The sequence below is a fragment of the Oncorhynchus nerka genome, linkage group LG24, assembly GCF_034236695.1.
Source record: "Oncorhynchus nerka isolate Pitt River linkage group LG24, Oner_Uvic_2.0, whole genome shotgun sequence".
Taxonomy (NCBI): domain Eukaryota; kingdom Metazoa; phylum Chordata; class Actinopteri; order Salmoniformes; family Salmonidae; genus Oncorhynchus; species Oncorhynchus nerka.
The window spans coordinates 50,892,442-50,911,679 of record NC_088419.1 but is presented as its reverse complement, the minus strand read 5'-3'; the positions used below and the strand labels follow the sequence as shown (position 1 = coordinate 50,911,679).

Here is a 19,238-nt window from a genome sequence, read left to right as displayed (position 1 = left end):
CCGACCATGATATGGAACGTTGAATGTTCATCCTCCGGCTCAATGAGGTGTCAAATCCTGACACATACTGTAATGTACTCTACGCCCTGCATCCGCAAACGGTATGCACCCAAACGGTATGATGTCAATGGTGATAAAGTTGAACACTGTTGAAAGAGGAAGGGGGGATAGCATGATCATGATTTGTTTTTAACCTTTGTTAACGTCCGTTTTGTCAGGTTGGTTTTGGAAACAGGATTCCTCACCCACATGAAGTCCGGACAAGACTGCTTATTATTTGTGTATACCAAGTACACCACCTTGGCACTTTGGTCCTGTAAAAACTCGGGACTAACCTTTTCCAAAAATACAAATAAAGAGGCTTGGAGGCGAATAGTTTGTCAGCACGAAAACCTACTTGTAAATTCACAATGCATTTCCAAACCTTTGTTTTCATCTTTATTTGACCAGGTAAGGTCAAACGTTATTACCATGTCGCCCCGAGAGTGCAATTATAGGGACTGGACTAATTAAAAAACAAGCTTGTTTTAAACCCTGCTTGTCCTTTGAAGCCCTTAAATCCAACCAGGTCCACCTCCGGGATGCTCATCATGATCCAGGTCTCAGGTGGACGCTGTGTAGATGACATCCCATCATTCCGAAGGGTTGCCGCTGTGGCCCCATCCTGTTTGGGAGGGTAGCTACTGGCATTAGGATTCAAAAGTAACATGTCAAAGTATTCAGATAACTTTTTTTTGTGGTGACAACTAACCTACCGCATTAGTTTTCAATTGACGTAATCTGTTACTTAGTTACTTTGGGGGGGTCTAGGTGATCTAGGTGATCAAGTCAGGCTCAGTTGATAAGAATGTATATTTTTCCAGCTGTGTTTTCTCCATAAACATAAAGGAAAGGGCACTACGATGACACAATGCGATCATGTAGTTTTACATAGAATCTCTCTTCCCAGTTTGTATCAGTGTGGAAAAACAGATTGGTAGCCAGTTGTCCTTGTATTTGAGCTCTCCTTTTATTGTGCCCAGTTGGTTTTATATAGGCCCTATGTAGTTACTTACAGAATGTGTAAATAATTCAACAAAATCATTTATTTTAAGTATTGTGAAGGAGATATTGCGTCTGTCATTGTTATTTGAGTTGGTATATCCCAGAGTTATAAATTAGCCTAATTGCTGAAATAGGTCAATCAAATCAATAATGAGAGAAAAGTCTGATTAAATGATAATTGACACAGACATGGTGGTGTAGTATGAAGATCTGAATTCCACGAACCAAGAGGTTGTGAGTTCAAATCCCAGGTGAGGACATGTTGAATAACAATTAATGTATAAATTAAAAAGCACAATTTAATCATGTGTGTTAAAAGCACTGTTTGTGTGTGTAACCAGTTGCACTGCCTTTTTTAGTTAAGCTGCCCAAATAATATTTTATAGTAGAATGAACACAAGTTGAGCAAACACCTCAAGTTTTCTCAAGTTGGAGCTAAGTTTGTGCCAACTATTTTGAGGAGCAGCTACCCACTTCTGCTTCTCCAGCAACTGCAGCTTGCAGGTCATTCCACGAAAAGAGTGCCTTTTGAGTCCCTTTGATATTTTAAGTAAGAATTGTGCACCAATATTTTTTTAAAGCCTGTTATATTAATCTAAAATATATTTAATATAGACCATATGGATAATTCAATTAATCAGATTTTTAATGACACTTGCTAAAGTGCCAAAATTCTGCATTTTGACATTTCCCTCCTTCAGCCCTGTGTCACTTCTAAGGAGATGTTAACCCACTTAATCCCAACATTTCTCAAAGTATCACCATCATTGTAAAGCCTTTGTCAAAGCAACAAAATAACTAAGTCATTTCTGAAGATGATTATTTATTTCATGTGATTAGTGATTCATTTACATCTGTCCATCATTTGAAGGTCAACACGTTACGCGAACAGAACTCTCATTTAATAGTCAGATCCTAGTGTAAAAGCAGGTGAGTTGGTTCCACTCTTTTTTTGCCACGTTCTGGTGTTTGTGGTGGAAATCTGAGCAGGTCGAACATAACATGTCAACCCTGTTACCCATAGATAGACAGGCATTTCTTTTTTTCTTTTTTTTAAAACAATTTTTATAATATTTTTGTGAAGCTTACATTCAATTGCCACCCTCTGTTGCACACAGCGAGCTTCCATTCCCCCTGTCACAAGGGGATTTATGGCTGATTTAAGAAAACAGTCAACCCTGTTACTTTATTTGCCACTTAGTTAGCACTTACTATAGTCATTTTTTAATTTAACCTGCTGAGATGAAGTTGAACATGTGCTCTTTATGTCAGAATGTTAAAATTATGTTAAATCCAACATATATGTATTTTTTACCAAATTACACTTCTCAAAGGGCACTGAATTGGTGGAATGACCCTTGTACTTTTCCACTCCTCCCACACACTCCCATAAGGGACACTCCCATAAAGGAGCCAAGGGGAGGATGAGGAAAATCAGCATGTTGGAGTCCAAACACACAGTCACATCTTTCCCAGGTCCTGGGGACCTTTCTGTCTATGTTTGGTATCAAGAGCCATCTGAAGCTGGTGTGAGTGAGCTGTTTCCATTGAGAGCAGAAGACGGGGTCCAGTCTGGCTGGTAGAAGTGGATGTCGAACATCCGAGCCCAGTTGGCGAACACTGTCTTCTCTGTGATGAAGCGATGGTGGCTTCCGCGCCGGTTCCGCTCGTGGGAGAGATACATGGCGCACTCGTCAGGCCCCGAAGGCTCGTAGTAATGATACGGCACCGAGACATGGGAAGGAGCCCTGGAGAAAGGAGGAATTGAGGGGGAGAGAAGTTTGAGGGGGGAAATGGAAGAGGGGGTAGAGAGAGCGAGAATGGAGAGGAGAGAGATCAACAGAAAAAGAGAGAGAGAGTGTGTGTGCATGCATGCAAGAGACAGATAGAGAATGGGGAGGGGAGGGAGAGAGAGAGGGATTGAAAAATACGGAGAGATGGTGGAGATGCAGTACAGTGCATTCGGAAAGTATTCAGACCCGTTGACTTTTTCCACATTTTGTTACATTACAGCCTTGTTCTAAAATCAATTCAATATTTTATTTCCCCCATCAATCTACACACAATACCCCCATAATGAAAAAGCGATTAGAAATTGTTGCAAATTTATAAAACATAAAAAACTGAAATATCTTATTTACATAAGTATTCAGACCCTTTGCTATGAGACTCGAAATTGAGCTCAGGTGCATCCTGTTTCCATTGATCATCTTTGAGATGTTTCTACAATTTGATTGTAGAGTCCACCTGTGGTAAATTCAATTGATTGGACATGATTTGGAAAGGCACACACCTGTCTATATAAGGTCCAACAGTTGACAGTGCATGTCAGAGCAAAAACCAAACCATGAGGTCGAAGGAATTGTCCGTAGAGCTCCGAGATAGGATTGTGTCGAGACACAGATCTGGGGAAGGGTACCAAAATATTTCTGCAGTATTGAAGGTCCCCAAGGAAACAGTGGCCTCCTTCATTCTTAAATGGAAGAAGTTTGGAACCTAGAGCTGGACGCTCTGCCAAACTGAGCAATTGGGGGAGAAGGGCCTTGGTAAGGGATGTGACCAAGAACCCGATGGTCACTCTTACATGGCTACAGAGTTCCTCTGTGGAGATGGGAGAACCTTCCAGAAGGACAACTATCTCTGCAGCACTCCACCAATCAGGCCTTCATGGTAGAATGGCCATCCAGAAGCCACTCCTCAGTAAAAGGCACATGTCAGCCCACTTGGAGTTTGCCAAAAGGCCCTTAAAGACTCTCAGACCATGAGAAACAAGATTCTCTGGTCTGATTAAACCAAGATTGAACTGAATGCCAAGCGTCACATCTGGAGGAAACCTGGCACCATCCCTACGGTGATGCATGGTGGTGGCAGCATCATTCTGTGGGGATGTTTTTCAGTGGTTTCAGGGACAAGTCGCTGAATGTCCTTGAGTGGTCCAGCCAGAGCATTGACTTGAACCCGATCAAACATCTCTGGAGAGACCTGAAAATAGCTGTGCAGCGACGCTTCCCATCCAACCTGACAGAGCTTGAGGATCAGCAGAGAAGAATGGAAGAAACTCCACAAATACAGGTGTTCCAAGTGTGTAGCGTCATACCCAAGAAGACGTGAGGCTGTAATCGCTGCCAAAGGTGCTTCAACAAAGTACTGAGTAAAGGATCTGAACACTTATGTAAATGTGATATTGTATTTTTTTAAATATATATATACATTTGCAAACATGTCTAAAAAACTTTTTGCTTTGTCATTATGGGGTATTGTGTTTGGACTGATGAGAGAAAAAAACAATTTTCTTAATTTTAGAATGTGGCTGTAACGTAACAAAACAAGGAACAAGTCAAGGGCTCTGAATACTTTCCGATTGCCCTGCATATCATATTTCTTAGCCCCGAGATGTGCTTATCAAAGCTACTTCTTTCCCTGTGATAATTCTTCAGTCCTAGACTCAGTACACTCTGGCCCCAGAGGAGAGCTTGAGCCAGCATGAATAATTCACACAACACAGACATTTGATCTGGTCCCATGGACCTGCCTGTGGATATCAGCTCGATATCTGGAGCACCTGTTGTCCTCCATCTAGCTATCTTTTGTTTTATTAGACCTTCCCCTCTCATGTGTTTAAGATGCATAGTCAAGATATTTAGACCACAAGCAGGTATATTGTATTTGCCAGAACAGAAATAATAATATGAATAATATTAATAATAAAAGTGATAAGTTGCCTATTAATAATAATCCCTTATGGCATACGTCATTGAAACTCTTGGGTCCGACACCACTGTGCCCTGTGCTGAACCCAACCCACCTGCAAAAGTCAGGAGCCACCATGCCATAGACATTGATCGTATCACAGAGTTCCAGGGCAATGACCATGGTGAACCAGCCAGTGCTCAGCCATGAGTTAGAGGTCTTCCTGGATGACAAGGTGAGGGGAAACAAGACACAATATATACTATATGTTCAACCAAATGTGTTGCATGACTCAAGAGATTTAAATGAGAGAAATTGTGAGAGAGAAAAAAACTGGCCCTATGTGGTGCTTGCAGTGATATCCATTCTGCCCAAGGCCTTCAATTTATTACTTAATTTTTAATACCATAAGATTTCACACTGCCATATTCCTAATTTACAGGATTTGACATGAAATCGCAATTTCAGTGCTGTTAAACAGCCATCAAAGCAGTGCCCCCTGTAAAATGGAGCCCTTTCATCTACTGAACCGTCAAGGCTAGTTTGTCGAGGTGGACCTGCCAGCCATACCAGCCCCTCACTGGGGGATATCCCAGCTGGCAGCGGTGCCACTTCTGTCTGGGCTCATTCTGTTTACTGTTGGCAGCCTCTGCCAGGGGGGCACAGGGAGAGTACCAGCGAGAGTGCCAGACAGTGAAAGTCTGGTAGGACCTGCAATCGGTTTCTGCTCCTAGCTTTGCCTCAGTGACATTATCTTGTGAGGCTGTGTAGCGCTTTTGTCACTTCCTGTCAACAGTTAATGAAGACACCAATTATCTCGTGTTATCGTAGCATATGTAACTGTCATGTACAGATGTACTATCTTAATTCGATCACTCTGTTGTCGAAGAGATTTTCCTGCGCAGAAACACAGAAACATTTGGTCAATGTGTTAGCTTGTCGCAACATTGCCTGCAATGCCGTGTGATGGGTTTTGGATTTCTGAGCTTGAACTATTATTAGTTATATTATTAATCATTAGTTATAAAAGACACACGAGGGGTGACTGCAGGGAGAACAGTCACATGTTGCAGTGCTGATAAGGAACCATTTAAGCAGGCAAGTCAGTTAAGAACAAATTCTTATTTACAATGGTGTCTTCGGAACAGTGGGTTAACTGCCTTTTTCAGGGACAGAACGGCAGATTTTTACCTTAACAGCTCGTGATTTGATCTAGCAACCTTCTGGTTACTGGCCCAATGCTCTAACCACTAGGCTACCTGCCCGGCAACAATGACGCAATGTTTAGTGATAAGGAGGAGACTCCACCCAGAGTGGGGTATGTATACTACCTCGGCTGAAACCATGTCTTTGTCTAATGCAGCTGTACTGGCCCTCTGGGAAGAATAAACTTGGTTTGAGCTTTCACAGTGTCGTTAGAGTTTTTACTCTGAGAATTAGAACCTAACACTTGGTAATGTAAAATTGGTAGTTGGCATTAGGTTGTCTCAACGTTATTACACAACTTCTTGTTTCTTCTTCTTCTACCACTTCCATTCACAACATGATCCAGCATTTTGTTTGGGACAGAGTTTCTGTACTTACAGATTGTTAAAATCCCTCTCCAGCTGCATTGTCCCATTCAATGAGATTCTCATACCCCACCGTCTACAACTAATCCTCTTAGTTCCTAACATATATTCAGAGTGCTTTGAACTAAATCCCATTAATGATAGTGTGAGTGGTTGGGTGGTTTTTGGGATTTCTTTCTTATTCTTTTGTTAAAAATGCTCAAAAGCAGCTTTTGAATTAGAATGTGTATGCCCAAGAGCACTGACTACAATGCATTTGACTTCCCTGGCAAATCCTGCTTCAAGTGGCTCAAGTCCTCAAACACACTGACTGTATTTTTCGGAAGTCATTCTTGACCAGAATTAGACAGACGGACAGACTCACAAAGCCAAAACCCAATGGCATCATTGACCCAAGGGTCAAAATGTCAAAACCCTACCTGTCTCTCCCTGTCTCCTTCTTGAAGAGCTCATCGAACTGCGGCATCTTGAGCTGGGAGATGACGTAGACCTTCAGTTTGGGCAGCAGTTGGTTGACCATACGCAGGTTGTTGAAGACCAGGCCTTTGCCGTCGCGTCGCATACAGCTGCTGGGTCCCCAGAAGAGGAAGACTGAGTCCTGGCTGGTGTTGAGCAGCTCCTGCCGGCTCCGCAGTACCCTCTGCATGCTGGAGTGGGCGATGACGCGCAGGCTGGTACGCTGGCCCACGTCCCGCTGGAAACTACCCCCAGTCGGGGCGTCGTTCATGCGGATGACGCACTCAGTGCTGTCGATTTCGTCCCCACGGTTGCTGCCGGTAAGGTGGCCAGAGCTGGTCACCAGGGCACAGCAGTTACAGTGCATCCTCAGAGGCTCGGGGGGAAAGTCAAGAGGTCAAAGACGGTATAGTAAAGTGAGGTCAGAGGCTACAGGAGTTCAACTGTGGCCATTAAACAACATAAAAAATGCATGCTTCCTTATTTCCTTGCACTGAAATTATGTACAGGTAACTGCCAAAATAAAGGAAACACTTTAAATGAGAGTTCTGGTGGCTCTGTTATGGTGTGGGGTGCATTTTCCTGGCATGGTTTAGGTCCTCTCAACCCCTTAGATGGCAAGGCAGATACCAACAAATACACAGCCATTCCGAGTGATTACCTTCAACCTATGGGAATCATTTCTATTCTGGTGGGAGTGGTCTGTGGTAGAGGTCTTCACAGATCCACCTGTCCGGATCCATAAGTCGAAATAATGTCACAGGTCTGGTCGGATCTGATATTATTGTCTCGGTATGTATGTGTCATTTTAACAGACTTTACTGGAAGGATCCATACAGATCCGAATGTGACTGTTGCAGTAGAAAGAGAGAGAAAATGTACCATTTATACGGCTTCTCTTTGCTTTCCACGAGAGTGGCGCATGTAGCTTGTTGTTGTTGTTGTTGGCCAATCATAAGTCATCAAAACAGCAATAGGCTACAGTCATAGAGTCTCTGTTAGGTGCAAAAGTTAGGAGATATCTAATCAATGGAAAATTTTGAATTAAAATGATGGAATTAAAAGTTAACAAGGAGAAGGATAGGTTACAATGGCCAAGAGCCAACAGGTAGGCTACTACTTTATATTCTGAATGGAATTGTTGTTTGTAACTGTGTAGGATGAGAATGCGCATGCAGCCTTTATTAGCCCAGCTAGCTAGCTATCTTAACACGCTCCTTCTGGTTTGATGCAGTCAGGACAGGTTACCTATATCATATTGGATGATAAATAACCTAGCTATGGCAGCTATTAGTCTACTATAGCACTTGTCGGCTTAGTTGGTTGCTGTCTCTCATCTCTTCTGCCCACCTCCCTGTTCCATGTCACTTGCTCACTCACAGTAGCCTACACACACAGCATGGCCTATGCTAGAGCATTACCTCTCTCTACTTCATCTCCCTCGCACTTTATCAGTTCCAGATAATAAAGTAGCTTAAAAATGTACTTCTCTGCTGCTTCCCCCACTCGGATCGAGTCTGGATCCGACCAGCTCTATGCGGAATTGGTCTAGTTGTTCTCGGGTACGTTTGAAACGGATCTCTATATTTAAAAAATGGATTTATGCATATTGTGTCTGGATGGGAAAGCCCCAGGTCCATTGCGGAACGGGTCCAACTTTTTGAACCTGTGAAGGCCTCTAAGTCTGTGGTCTTTTCCAGGATGGCAATGCCCCCATCCACAGTGCACGAATGGTCACTAAATGGTTTTATGAGAAGGAAAACGATGTAAACCATATGCCATAGCCGTCTCAGTCACCAGATCTCAACCCAATGGAATACTTATAGAGCGATGCCTGAGACAGCGTTTTACACCATCATCAACAAAATACCAAATGATGGAATGTCCTGTGAAAGAATGGTGTCACATCCCTCCAATAGAGTTTCAGACACTTGTAGAATCTATGCCAAGGTGCATTGAAGCTGTTCTGGCGGCTTGTGGTGGCCCAACACCCTATCAACCTTACACTGCAGTGGGCTAAATCAGTTTTGATTCAGGATTTTTGTCTATTTTTTTATTAATCATCTTTATTAATTACGAAATAATTAAAAATATTAATAACATTCTACCCATGAGGCCAAAGAAGATGCTTTTGGTCATTGACTGCAGGAAAGGGATGTGACACTTTAGGTTGGTTATTCCTTTATTTTGGCAGTTACCTGTAGCTAACAGCATTGGACAACCCACCACATTGCTCAAGCCTATCGGAAGGCAGAAAAGAAAGAAGGATGCATGTTTGAAGTTTTCAAACAGAGTCTGCGCTCTCTGGGGCTGACTGAAGCCCAAAGGGTCTTCTACAGGAATCACACAACCCATTATCATTCAATAAAATATGAGACATATTCACATATTCATTTTGGAGTATGTAACGATGCCTGTAGCCCTTTCCTGCAGTCAAATGACCTAGTGGCCTCATGGGTGGAATGTTATTCATATTTTTCATAATTTCATCATTAATAAACATTACGTCAAAAACACGCTGAGAATCCGGTTTCTATGTCAAACGGTTTTGTTATGTTTCAGTCTCCTGTGAGTTATATAAAGTGTAATATTGAACACATTTCAACTCTATATCTGACATGGTACAGGTGTTTTATTTTGTTTAAACCCATAACCATGTGTGTCAGGTGTATACTTTTGTTTCAAAGTCGATGTGTTTAAGACTACCAAGAATGTGTGACCCTGACTTAGCCCGCTAAGTAAAAGGTTAACAAAACCAAGTAAAAACATTTAAAAAGAACGTAATCCCCCCTCTCTCTCATCGATGTCAATGGGCACACGGAGAGTTGAGATCCATGGCACCAGATTCAGATCTCCCTGCCAAGAGGAAAACTGTGTTCCCCAAAATTCAACAGCACAATCAATACCCGCTACAGCATAGAGTAGAAGGCCAGGCAAAAGGGCATCTATATCTAATAATGAAAATCCTGAGACCCTCTCATGAATTATTCCAAGGCTTAATGCAGAGGCCCATTGGCATTCAGAGCTGCACTCTTAGCTTCATGCTTGACTGTGGCCCGTGTGGCCTGTGCACAAATACATACTGTGCATACGGGTGAGATTACAGACTTCACTGCCTCATGATCCCGCTCTACTGTTCACATGTGTCTTCCTGTATAATCTCTGTAATTACACACAGATGAATTAACAAGGGAAGCTGCCAGGAAACGGAGAAGGGAATGGGCACGGTGTGGGAAGTGTGTGTGATGAGTGATCCGGGTTCTTCCGTCATGGTAGCAGGTTGTGAATTTTGAATTTCCCGACTTCAAACTACCGCATCTTTCATCGACATAGTGTGGATATATCAATTGCTCGCGCTAGCCAGGAAAAAAATGACACGCCACGTCACAGGATTATACACAATCCCCTGCCAGGCTACGAAAAATAACTAGCGAGGACATAAATCGTATTTATTTTTCGTATTCTTTACGTTTCTGCAGATATGGAACACGTACTCCCCATGGCAATACGAACCGCTCTTCTTACTACTTCCTACTTAATGCAGTTCGATACAAGAAAAGAAAACCATGCCGGTTTTGTTTCTGCATGTTCTCTATTGGCTAGTCTTCATGCCTGTCTCTTCTAATGAACTGCAGGTGTTTAATTCCTGGAAGATTTTGCTCTTTCCTTTTCATCTCTGCTGCTTTCTTACCTGAACGGACTATGTTTGTCTGGGAACATTTTCTCGGCACATTCGTTTCCCCTTTAACGAGTCAAGGGATAAGATTGATATTTGGAATTGAAAAAACGCTCAGCGAAACGCGGACCTAGAGCCCAAGCAATAACTTTCAACTTTATTATTGGATCCTCCTTGTGGCCTAGAGCACCAGGGAAATTCTCCCAGTACCAGTAATAAGTGTTTTTGACAGGAAGACTAAATTGTCTTTGACAGAGCCCAGAGCTTCTGTCAGCTCAATGCTTCTTTCTAGGCAGAAATAGCAATGACTTATCGACCTTCATTTTGAGGAAAAGGTTGAAACCAAGTCTTTTAGGGGAGAAACCTTGTCAAAAAGGATTCTCAAATAACACATAATTGAATCACATGTTATTACATATTCCATCATTATGGAAGCGACCTGCTTGAAAGCAATAATAACTGGGAGGATCCTTATTAGGCCTATGCATTTGAGAGTAGTCTGTGGTAGAGGTCTTCATGGATCCACCTGTAGCCAAATAGTTTGATAGTTTTATATTATTATGAACTCATTTTAATATGAGCACACCTACCTATGCAGTAGGAACTTGACTAATACGACTCACCGTGTCATAAATCATTCATAAACCGAAAATATACATATTCCACTCAAACTGTGCATCCCAAATGGCACCCTACTCCCTATACATTGCACCACTATTGACTAGGGCCCAAAGGGCTCTACGTAGGGAATGCCATTTGGGACGGTGCCATTTGGGACGTAGTCCCAGAGTTAGTATAGTAATGGCGCGTTGGCAGGTTCAGACTTCATTGACCTCTAATGTGAAGTAGATTAGATTAGCTGAGCCATGATAAACAGACCACAGAGCTCACAGCACAACACACAGTTATGAGTAGTGCCTCAACCCAGTCAATTACCATCCACACAGCATCTCCAGACGCATCACTATCATCCTGCTTAGACTCCTCCCCAGAGGAAAGCAGGATCATAATTGCTTTTGAGAACAGCCGCGTCCATTCAGCTTCTCTCTAGCTACCTCCCAGAATACTCACAGCACCCAAGGCGGACAGTAGCCTCGATTTCATGTCTCGCAGTTCTGGTAAATGTAATATTTCAAAAACACCGGTTTGACAGTGAGACCAGGCGCACAGAGCCCTTCCTTTATGATGACTAGAGACAGTAGGCCAACATATCAGAGGAAATGTCAGAATTGAGGGTGTTGAGGCATTTGAGGGACAAGGGGGAATTGTCTTGGGGGGGGGGGGGGTTACTGTATTAACAGATGCGGTCAAATATATTGGCAGCGTTGCACTTTTCACAATTTCTTCTCAAATAAGTAGAAATTGAAATCATCTTTGGTGTTCACACGTGTATTTGTTTGATTTACAACTGCTTTTTAATGATGAGGGCACCAGCATTCTTCTCACAGCTCTGCGATATTTTCTGTATATATCACTGCCATTTTGTTCTTTAAAAAATGTCAAAGTTCGTCTTTAACAGTGAAATCTAAAAACCGTCAATTCCCACTTAGATCCAAGATGGAGTCAACAGCTGCCTCTTACAAAATGATGATATTCATTGCTTCCTGTCAGCTTTCCTCAAGGCTCTGATTAGCCCTGTCTATCTATCCGTTTATGAGGGAGTAGGTCCTCTTGGATTAATGAGGACTTGGATCCTTTAGAAGAAGTTCTCTCAGTGAGGAGGAAGTGCGGTGGGTGCACAGCTAATGGGCTACTTATGTTAATGACATCCAGAGGATGATGTCCAATAAGGTTAGCCGTGGTTCGGTTAAGCGTTGATCTTCTAGTCTCTGTCTAGGCCTATACTGGTAAAGATATTAGATGTTCGGGAGGAATGCACTGATTCTCGTCTTAGGTAGTCGTTTTTTTAAAGAGATTTCTGGATCCTTTGTCCGGTGTTCTATACAACTGGGATTTGTAAAGGGCATCATTAAAGAGGGAGTCTCACAAATAACTAATTTCTGCACTTGTGACTTTCTCCGGTTATCTACATTTTCATTTCTAGTTCCAACTAATCATCAGAGATTACATCAAAAAGCAAGGCTTTGAAAGCAAAGTGGTGGATTTCAGCACTGGTGCGAAAACACACATATTTAGTGAGGAGATTTACAGAAAATACATGATTTGTGATTACCATGTGTAAAGGCCAGTTCATATTGATGCTGATGGCCATGTGTTAAAGGTCAACATCTCTTTAATAGGAATCGGTAAAGCATCAGAGGAGGGGGGATTGTCACGAACTGTACCTAGTCCACCAGGCGTGTGTGCGTGCGTGCGTGCGTGCGTGCGTGCGTGCGTGCGTGCGTGCGTGCGTGCGTGCGTGCGTGTGTGTGTGTGTGTGTGTGCGTGCGTGCGTGCGACTGCAGCTGTAATCAGATGGTCAAAAGTGAGAAAGCCATAGAGGAGGGACATTCTCAGAAAAGAAACCACCGTGACGGACAGTGGAGAAAGTAACACAAAGGGGGAGACACACTGATTAATTCTAAATTCTATGATTACATCTAAGATACACCTATTTCCTTTTTTATATATTTCCTTTTATGCTACATGTATCAGCAGCGTTTCAGCTAACATAAATGATTTGTCCTGAAATATTCAAAGGCCACCAGTATATCTTATGTCTCATCCCAATTCACAAATGCTGAGATGAAACTAGAAAGAGATACATGTTCCCAGGTATCAAAGTAGAAAGGGTTTGCTTTGGGTAGCTTGTGAGCAAACGAATAACCTTCTATGGCACGTAGGTGGAGGCAGACCTTTCCTGTGTATTCTCCATGATTCATGTGTGGCCTTTCTCAGCCCCCAGTATGAGCCATAAAGCAGCTAGAGGAGTAGTGGTGGTACTCACAGGTCTAACACCCAGCTCAGTGGAATCATGGCCCATGAAAGATAAAGTTATGCACATAAGTTAATGGGGGGCATAACCAGAATCCTTCAGGCGCAGTAAATACTGTAAATACGGTGGTGTGTGTGTGTGTGTGTGTGTGTGTGTGTGTGTGTGTGTGTGTGTGTGTGTGTGTGTGTGTGCATGGGGGGGCGTGCATGCATGAATGCTTTGTGTATGTTAAGTGATCAGAGTCAAGAGGCCCCGCAGCTAAAGCCGATACCAACTGACTGGGATGGTCTGTGAATTCAGATAGTCCAGATCGTGATTTTTAGGGTGTAATGGCAGCTACACTACAGCGGTATTTTAGAGTCCCTACAGTGGAGAGCAGACCTGAGATGGGGCAGTTTGCGGATTAATGAAGTAATACGATGGCAGGGAACAACTGGAGAGAAGATTCATATCAGGGGACGGGGTGAGAACGGAAATATAATCCAGATGTGTTCATTGTGCTGCCTTTTCTTGGACTGGGACCAAATAGGACACAAAGAAAGACCTCTTTGTGTCCTGTTTGGTCCGAGTTACTAAGTTCTTTCATCATCATATTCTAGCTGTTGGCTGGAAGGGGACTTCAAATTGCTGCTGAATCTATTGAAAAGTTTGGGCTGGGCAAGAACAAACAACTTCGTTGTGCTGGGCATGTACAGTACAATGGCTACAAATCACACAACTCTCTGACGCTTTTGATAGTCGTTAAACAGTGAGCAGTGAACAGAACCGCTCCAGACACAGACCCCCATATAATCCTGTTCTCAACTCCTCTCCGTTGTGGCCTCTCTTGTCCGGTGCCACCTGAGAGACGCAGTGTCCTTCCACGCTGCCGCTCTCTACTCCCGTATCGCTTCCACTCTGGAGCCATGCTGCTAAAGTCAGCCCATACAGAAGCCAGCACGCTGTGTGTGTCTCTTATTTAGGAATAACAACCAACAAAAACTCAAAGGTACCAAAACAACTGCTCTCTCTGCTACCGCACGGAAAGCGGTACCGGAGCGCCATGTCTAGGTCCAAGAGGCTTCTAATCAGCTTCTAATCAACCCCCCAAGTCATAAGACTCCTGAACATCTAATCAAATGGCAACCCAGTCTAATTGCATTGCCCCCCCCCCCCTTCCATTACGCTGCTGCTACTCTCTGTTATTATCTATGCATATCTATGTCACTTTAATAACTCGACCTACATGTACATATTACCTCAATTACCTCAACTAACCGATACCCCAGCACATTGACTCCATACCGTTACCCCCTGTTATTTTACTGCTGCTCTTTCATTATTTGTTACTTAAAAATAAATACAATTTTTTTTTTTTTTCTTAAAACTTTATTGTTGGTTAAGGGCTTGCAAAGTAAAGCATTTCACTGTAAGGTCTACTACACCTGTTTTATTGGGGGCGTATGACAAATCAAATGTGATTTGATTTCAACTACCTATCTCTCTTCCCATCAACTTGCCTGGGAACCTCACTGGCTGCAGTCTTTGGAACAGGGATTCAAACGTACTGCAAACGGTTGCCAATTTCAAAGTCCCACCCACTCGTGTGGTTTCAAGAAGAAATCTCCCGAGCTATATCAATAAGCCACTTCGAGTGTAGCCTACCTGGGATATTTGTCTGTGAGCTGGCCGGTCAGCTTTACCTGAATAACAGCTGGACACAGATCAGGAGATGCAGCTCGTGTTATTGATGCAACAACATCAATAGAGCAGTCAATGTGCCTCTATTGGATGTGGCCACTGATTACAATTACACTCACAAGACACTGAATCGATTAACCCTCATCTTAGTTCTAAACGATTGAACCTTAAGCGACAGACTGAAGATATGTGGCAACAAAAGCATTTGGGTTATTGAAAAGTCTAGTGATAGTGCTGTTGATGGTACTTTGGAATACACTGTAGACTTTTGCCGAATACCTACTTACAATTTCAAAATATCTACAAAGCCTTTGGAATAAATATCTACAAAGCCTTTGGAATAAATATCTAAACAAGCCTTTTGAATAAATGACACAGGAAACAACCACTGTTGGTTGACAGCATTGGTTGTCCATAAATGTCTTGACACATTTCTACAGATGTTGCGTTCTTATAGTCAGTATACCGCTTACCTTTTGATCGATGACTCCAGTGTAGCCCTGTAGGGTTGATGACAGAGCTCTTCCTGGTTTAGGCTGCGCTTTCCTGGGCTTATCCATTTGCGGCCCAGTAGCAGCAGCATCCGTGGGATACGCTGTCCCTGACGTGTCCGTGAAGCTGTTGTTGTACACAACCATGAGACTGGTACCCATGGTAATAACTATAATGACGATAACCCCACGGCGCTATAATAAGGAGAAAATTGGTAAAAAAATAGGCTATATCATGAGATATTCAACCGGTTTATAAAATATGCAAAAAAAACGAAATTAGCCTATATCTGCAGTATGCTATAATACATTATTTATAGCATTTCTATTCTAGAATATAATGACACATTAGAACTATAAAACTCTGTTAGCAGCTTATGATAATGGTTGTGAGATGACACATAATATCAGATCTCTTCTTTCTGTAATCACAATTCAATTCTCTAATCCACCACTCAAATCAACCCACTGTGTACAGATGTCAGTTCAGTCTAGTTTTGATTTACATTTGGTTGAGTTGTCAATTAACGTGAATTCAACGTAAAATCACCCCAAAAAATTGATTTAGGTTACAAGTTGGGGGAATTTCTTGAGGGAAATTCTATAATGCCGATGACTCAGTTTTCCACGTTGATTCAACTTCATCACATATGATCTTTGTTGTTGAAATTACGTGGTAACAACATTGACTCAACCAGTTTTTTTGCCCTGTGGGAACAGATGCGCTCTATGATTTAAAAAGACTGACGGCTGTGCACTCTTGACATTATAATCTTTAAATCCATCACCCAACCCATTGTCATAAAGATAGAGCCGAAACTATTTAAACAGTAGAGTAGAATAGACTAGGAGCATGATACAGTAGCAGTAGGCGAGAGGTCTATTTTCTCCCATAACTTCCATCTTTCCAAAAGAGTTTCAAAAAGCCTACCACCTGAGCCTTCATTTTGTGGATGTCCTCCGTAAAATTGTTCCCTTTACATAACGATTTAGAAGCCGGAGCATTCACGTTGCTGAAATCGTCGCAGCCGTGTCTGTTTACGCCAAATAACAACTGACTGACTTTTTGACAAAGAGCGCATCCCTAATGTAGCAGATTAGCACTCGCACTGATACATACATCAACGATCCACTCCCCTCTCGCAGAATCCAGAGCGCCCAGTATGATAACTCCGCATGGTCATAATGAACGCCTGTTCAAGAATGGAAGAATTTCGTACAATTCAAATGATTGATTGGGGATCTCTTTACTGAGGAATGTAGCCTAACTCTTTCTGTTGAATGTGTTTGAAATATTGTATACATTTGTATTATGTTGTATTTGTAAATTGCAGTGCTTCCTTGTAAAAGAGACCTTTGTAAACATGTCGGTGTTAAGCAAATAGTTTATAGGCTGTTAATTACTATTAATAACTAGTTAATATCAGTGGTGGAAAAAGTACCCAATTGTCATACTTGAGTAAAAGTGTAGATACCTTAATAGAAAGTTACTCAAGTAAAAGTGAAAGTCAGCCAGTACAATACTACTTGAGTAAAAGTCTAGAAGTGTTTGGTTTAAAATATACTTAAGTATCAAAAGTACACGTAATTGGTTAAATATACTTAAGTATCAAAAGTAAAATTATAAATCATTTCAAATTCCTGCAAAGCAGACAGCACCATTTTCTTGTTTTTAAAATGTACGGATAGCCAGGGTCCCATTCCAACCCTCAGACATTATTTACAGAAGACGCATTTGTGTTTAGTCAGTCCGCCAGGCCAGCCGCAGTAGGGATGACCACGTGTTCTCTTTATAAGTGGATGAATTTAACAATTTTCCTGTCCTTCTAAGCATTCGAAACGCAACTAGTACTTTTGGTTGTCAGGAAAAATGTATGGAGTAAAAAGTACAATGTTTTCTTTAGGAATGTAGTGAAGTAAAAGTAGTCAGAAGTTAATATGTAATCTATAGTTATGTAAAGTACAGATACTCAAAAAAACGACTTAAATAGTACTTTAAAGTATTTTTACGTAAGTACTTTACACCACTTGTTCATATAAGCTGAATAATGAAATTCAATAGACGTAGTTTATGTAATGGTATAGGCTATGCAAACATGCGGAATAACGTTTATTTAAGTCCTTTTTTAATCTTATACCATAACCTAATAACCAGATTGTGGGATAATATTTCATAAAAGGTAGGCTACAGAGTAATTTAGACAAGGTATTCTTATTTATCAAATTATGTAAACATAATAAGGTAGTGGAAAAGCACCTGGGGCAGGGCTTGAACCATCAACTCTGCGGGACCACCCGTGTGTGCACTACCACCCATGCCTTAGAGTTCTTGACCTCTAGGCTGTGATCACAAGTGCTGCGTAGCATGCCAACAACAGACACTGGTAACCCCGATGTGAAGTGAGAGCATATCCTCATCTAAAAATGGCAACCAGAGCAGAGCACCAGCGCTCCTCACGGGAGAGCAGATTTGCTAGAAGCTGTAATCTAGTCTGGAGCTGCTGGGAAATGGGAATCAGGCTTTTTTTAGTTGACCTCTGAGTTGTTGACTCCCCGACTTTTATCTCTTATTGACATCGCTGTAAGATGGTTCTCACCAAGAAGTTAGAAGATATGGTGTGCGGGCGGCAGCTTGAGGGAGGTGGTCAACAAAGTCCTGTTAAATCTCAATAGAAAACAATACATTCAGTCAGCCTATGATACTTGAAGTAGTAGAGGGTAATATTCAGGTTGTTTCACTCTGGCCTAGATGAACATTTAATGATACCATTGACCTAATTAGTGAAATTGGCATGGTTTAAGGGTAATTCATAATAATCAAAGCCTTATATTCAGATGCTTATGTTCATCATTTTTCTATATTATCTTTTGATATATCTTAGGAAATTTGGGCTGGGAGGGATATGGCTCCAGTATGTTGTACCCGTAGCTAATTCAAACAAGTTTAACACTGCAATAATTCCACTGTGATGAAAGGGAGTATGAGGACACGTGAAAATGACCTGAAAAATAACCTGACAAATAGGACCTGAGAGAGACTGGTAGAGGTTACTAGAGGAGATGTCATAGCAGGAAGTGAATAATACTGTTCATTCTTCCTGTGAAAAAGCTGTGGTCATGGCTAACCATTGGCCAGCCAAAGGGGTACTGTCACATCAGCAATCAATGCAAAAACACAATTATTTGAATAGCGGGAATTTACAACTCTTTGAAACTGGTAGGGAGATATTCAATTGGGTGGGAAGAAATTATACCACATTGATTTCAAGGTCCGACAAGGCCACATAAACGTGCTTCACGTGAGGAAAGCAACAAGAGGAATCGATGCTTTGGGCTCATTGATCTCTAATGGGTTCCATTCATAGTTCTATTCCACTAGGCTTTCTATCTACATTTCCCTGATGGGGTCATGGGGCAAGAGTAGTGTACTGTATATACTATAGAGTAGAATCTAAAATGCTCTTTCTCTTTATCTCAGCCTCTCCCTCTCTCTCTCTTTGTCTCTCTCTCTCTCTCTCTCTCACACACACACACACACACACACACACACACACACACACACACACACACACACACACACACACACACGTTGACATACAGTTCTGGTCAAATATATCAATCTTGTCTCAGAGCGTTTCGTATTGTTCAAATGAAATCAGAGCGTGTTTGTCACATGCGACAAATACAACAGTTGTTCACCGTAGAGTAAAATGCTTACTTACAAGCCCTTAACCAACAATGCAGCAGAAAAATAA

The 19,238-nt window shown here is 42.0% G+C and overlaps 1 protein-coding gene across 4 annotated transcripts; it reads right to left on the bottom strand.

Moving 5' to 3' along the window:
- Window positions 1–984: 984 nt before the first annotated feature.
- Window positions 985–16,609, bottom strand: LOC115108098 (alpha-N-acetylgalactosaminide alpha-2,6-sialyltransferase 5-like). 4 transcript variants are annotated; one of them, XM_029632060.2, is made up of 5 exons: window positions 16,415–16,605; window positions 15,466–15,678; window positions 6,725–7,137; window positions 4,850–4,957; window positions 985–2,792 (listed from the first exon to the last, which is right to left on the bottom strand). In XM_029632060.2, exons 1-5 carry the CDS (start codon window positions 16,427–16,429, stop codon window positions 2,552–2,554), a joined length of 990 nt encoding a protein of 329 aa, XP_029487920.1. In that variant the 5' UTR covers window positions 16,430–16,605; the 3' UTR covers window positions 985–2,551. The 4 variants fall into 4 exon arrangements, with proteins under 4 accessions (XP_029487920.1, XP_029487921.1, XP_029487922.1 ...); XM_029632061.2 differs by having other exon boundaries at window positions 16,418–16,605; XM_029632062.2 differs by lacking the exon at window positions 4,850–4,957 and having other exon boundaries at window positions 16,415–16,609.
- Window positions 16,610–19,238: the final 2,629 nt, after the last annotated feature.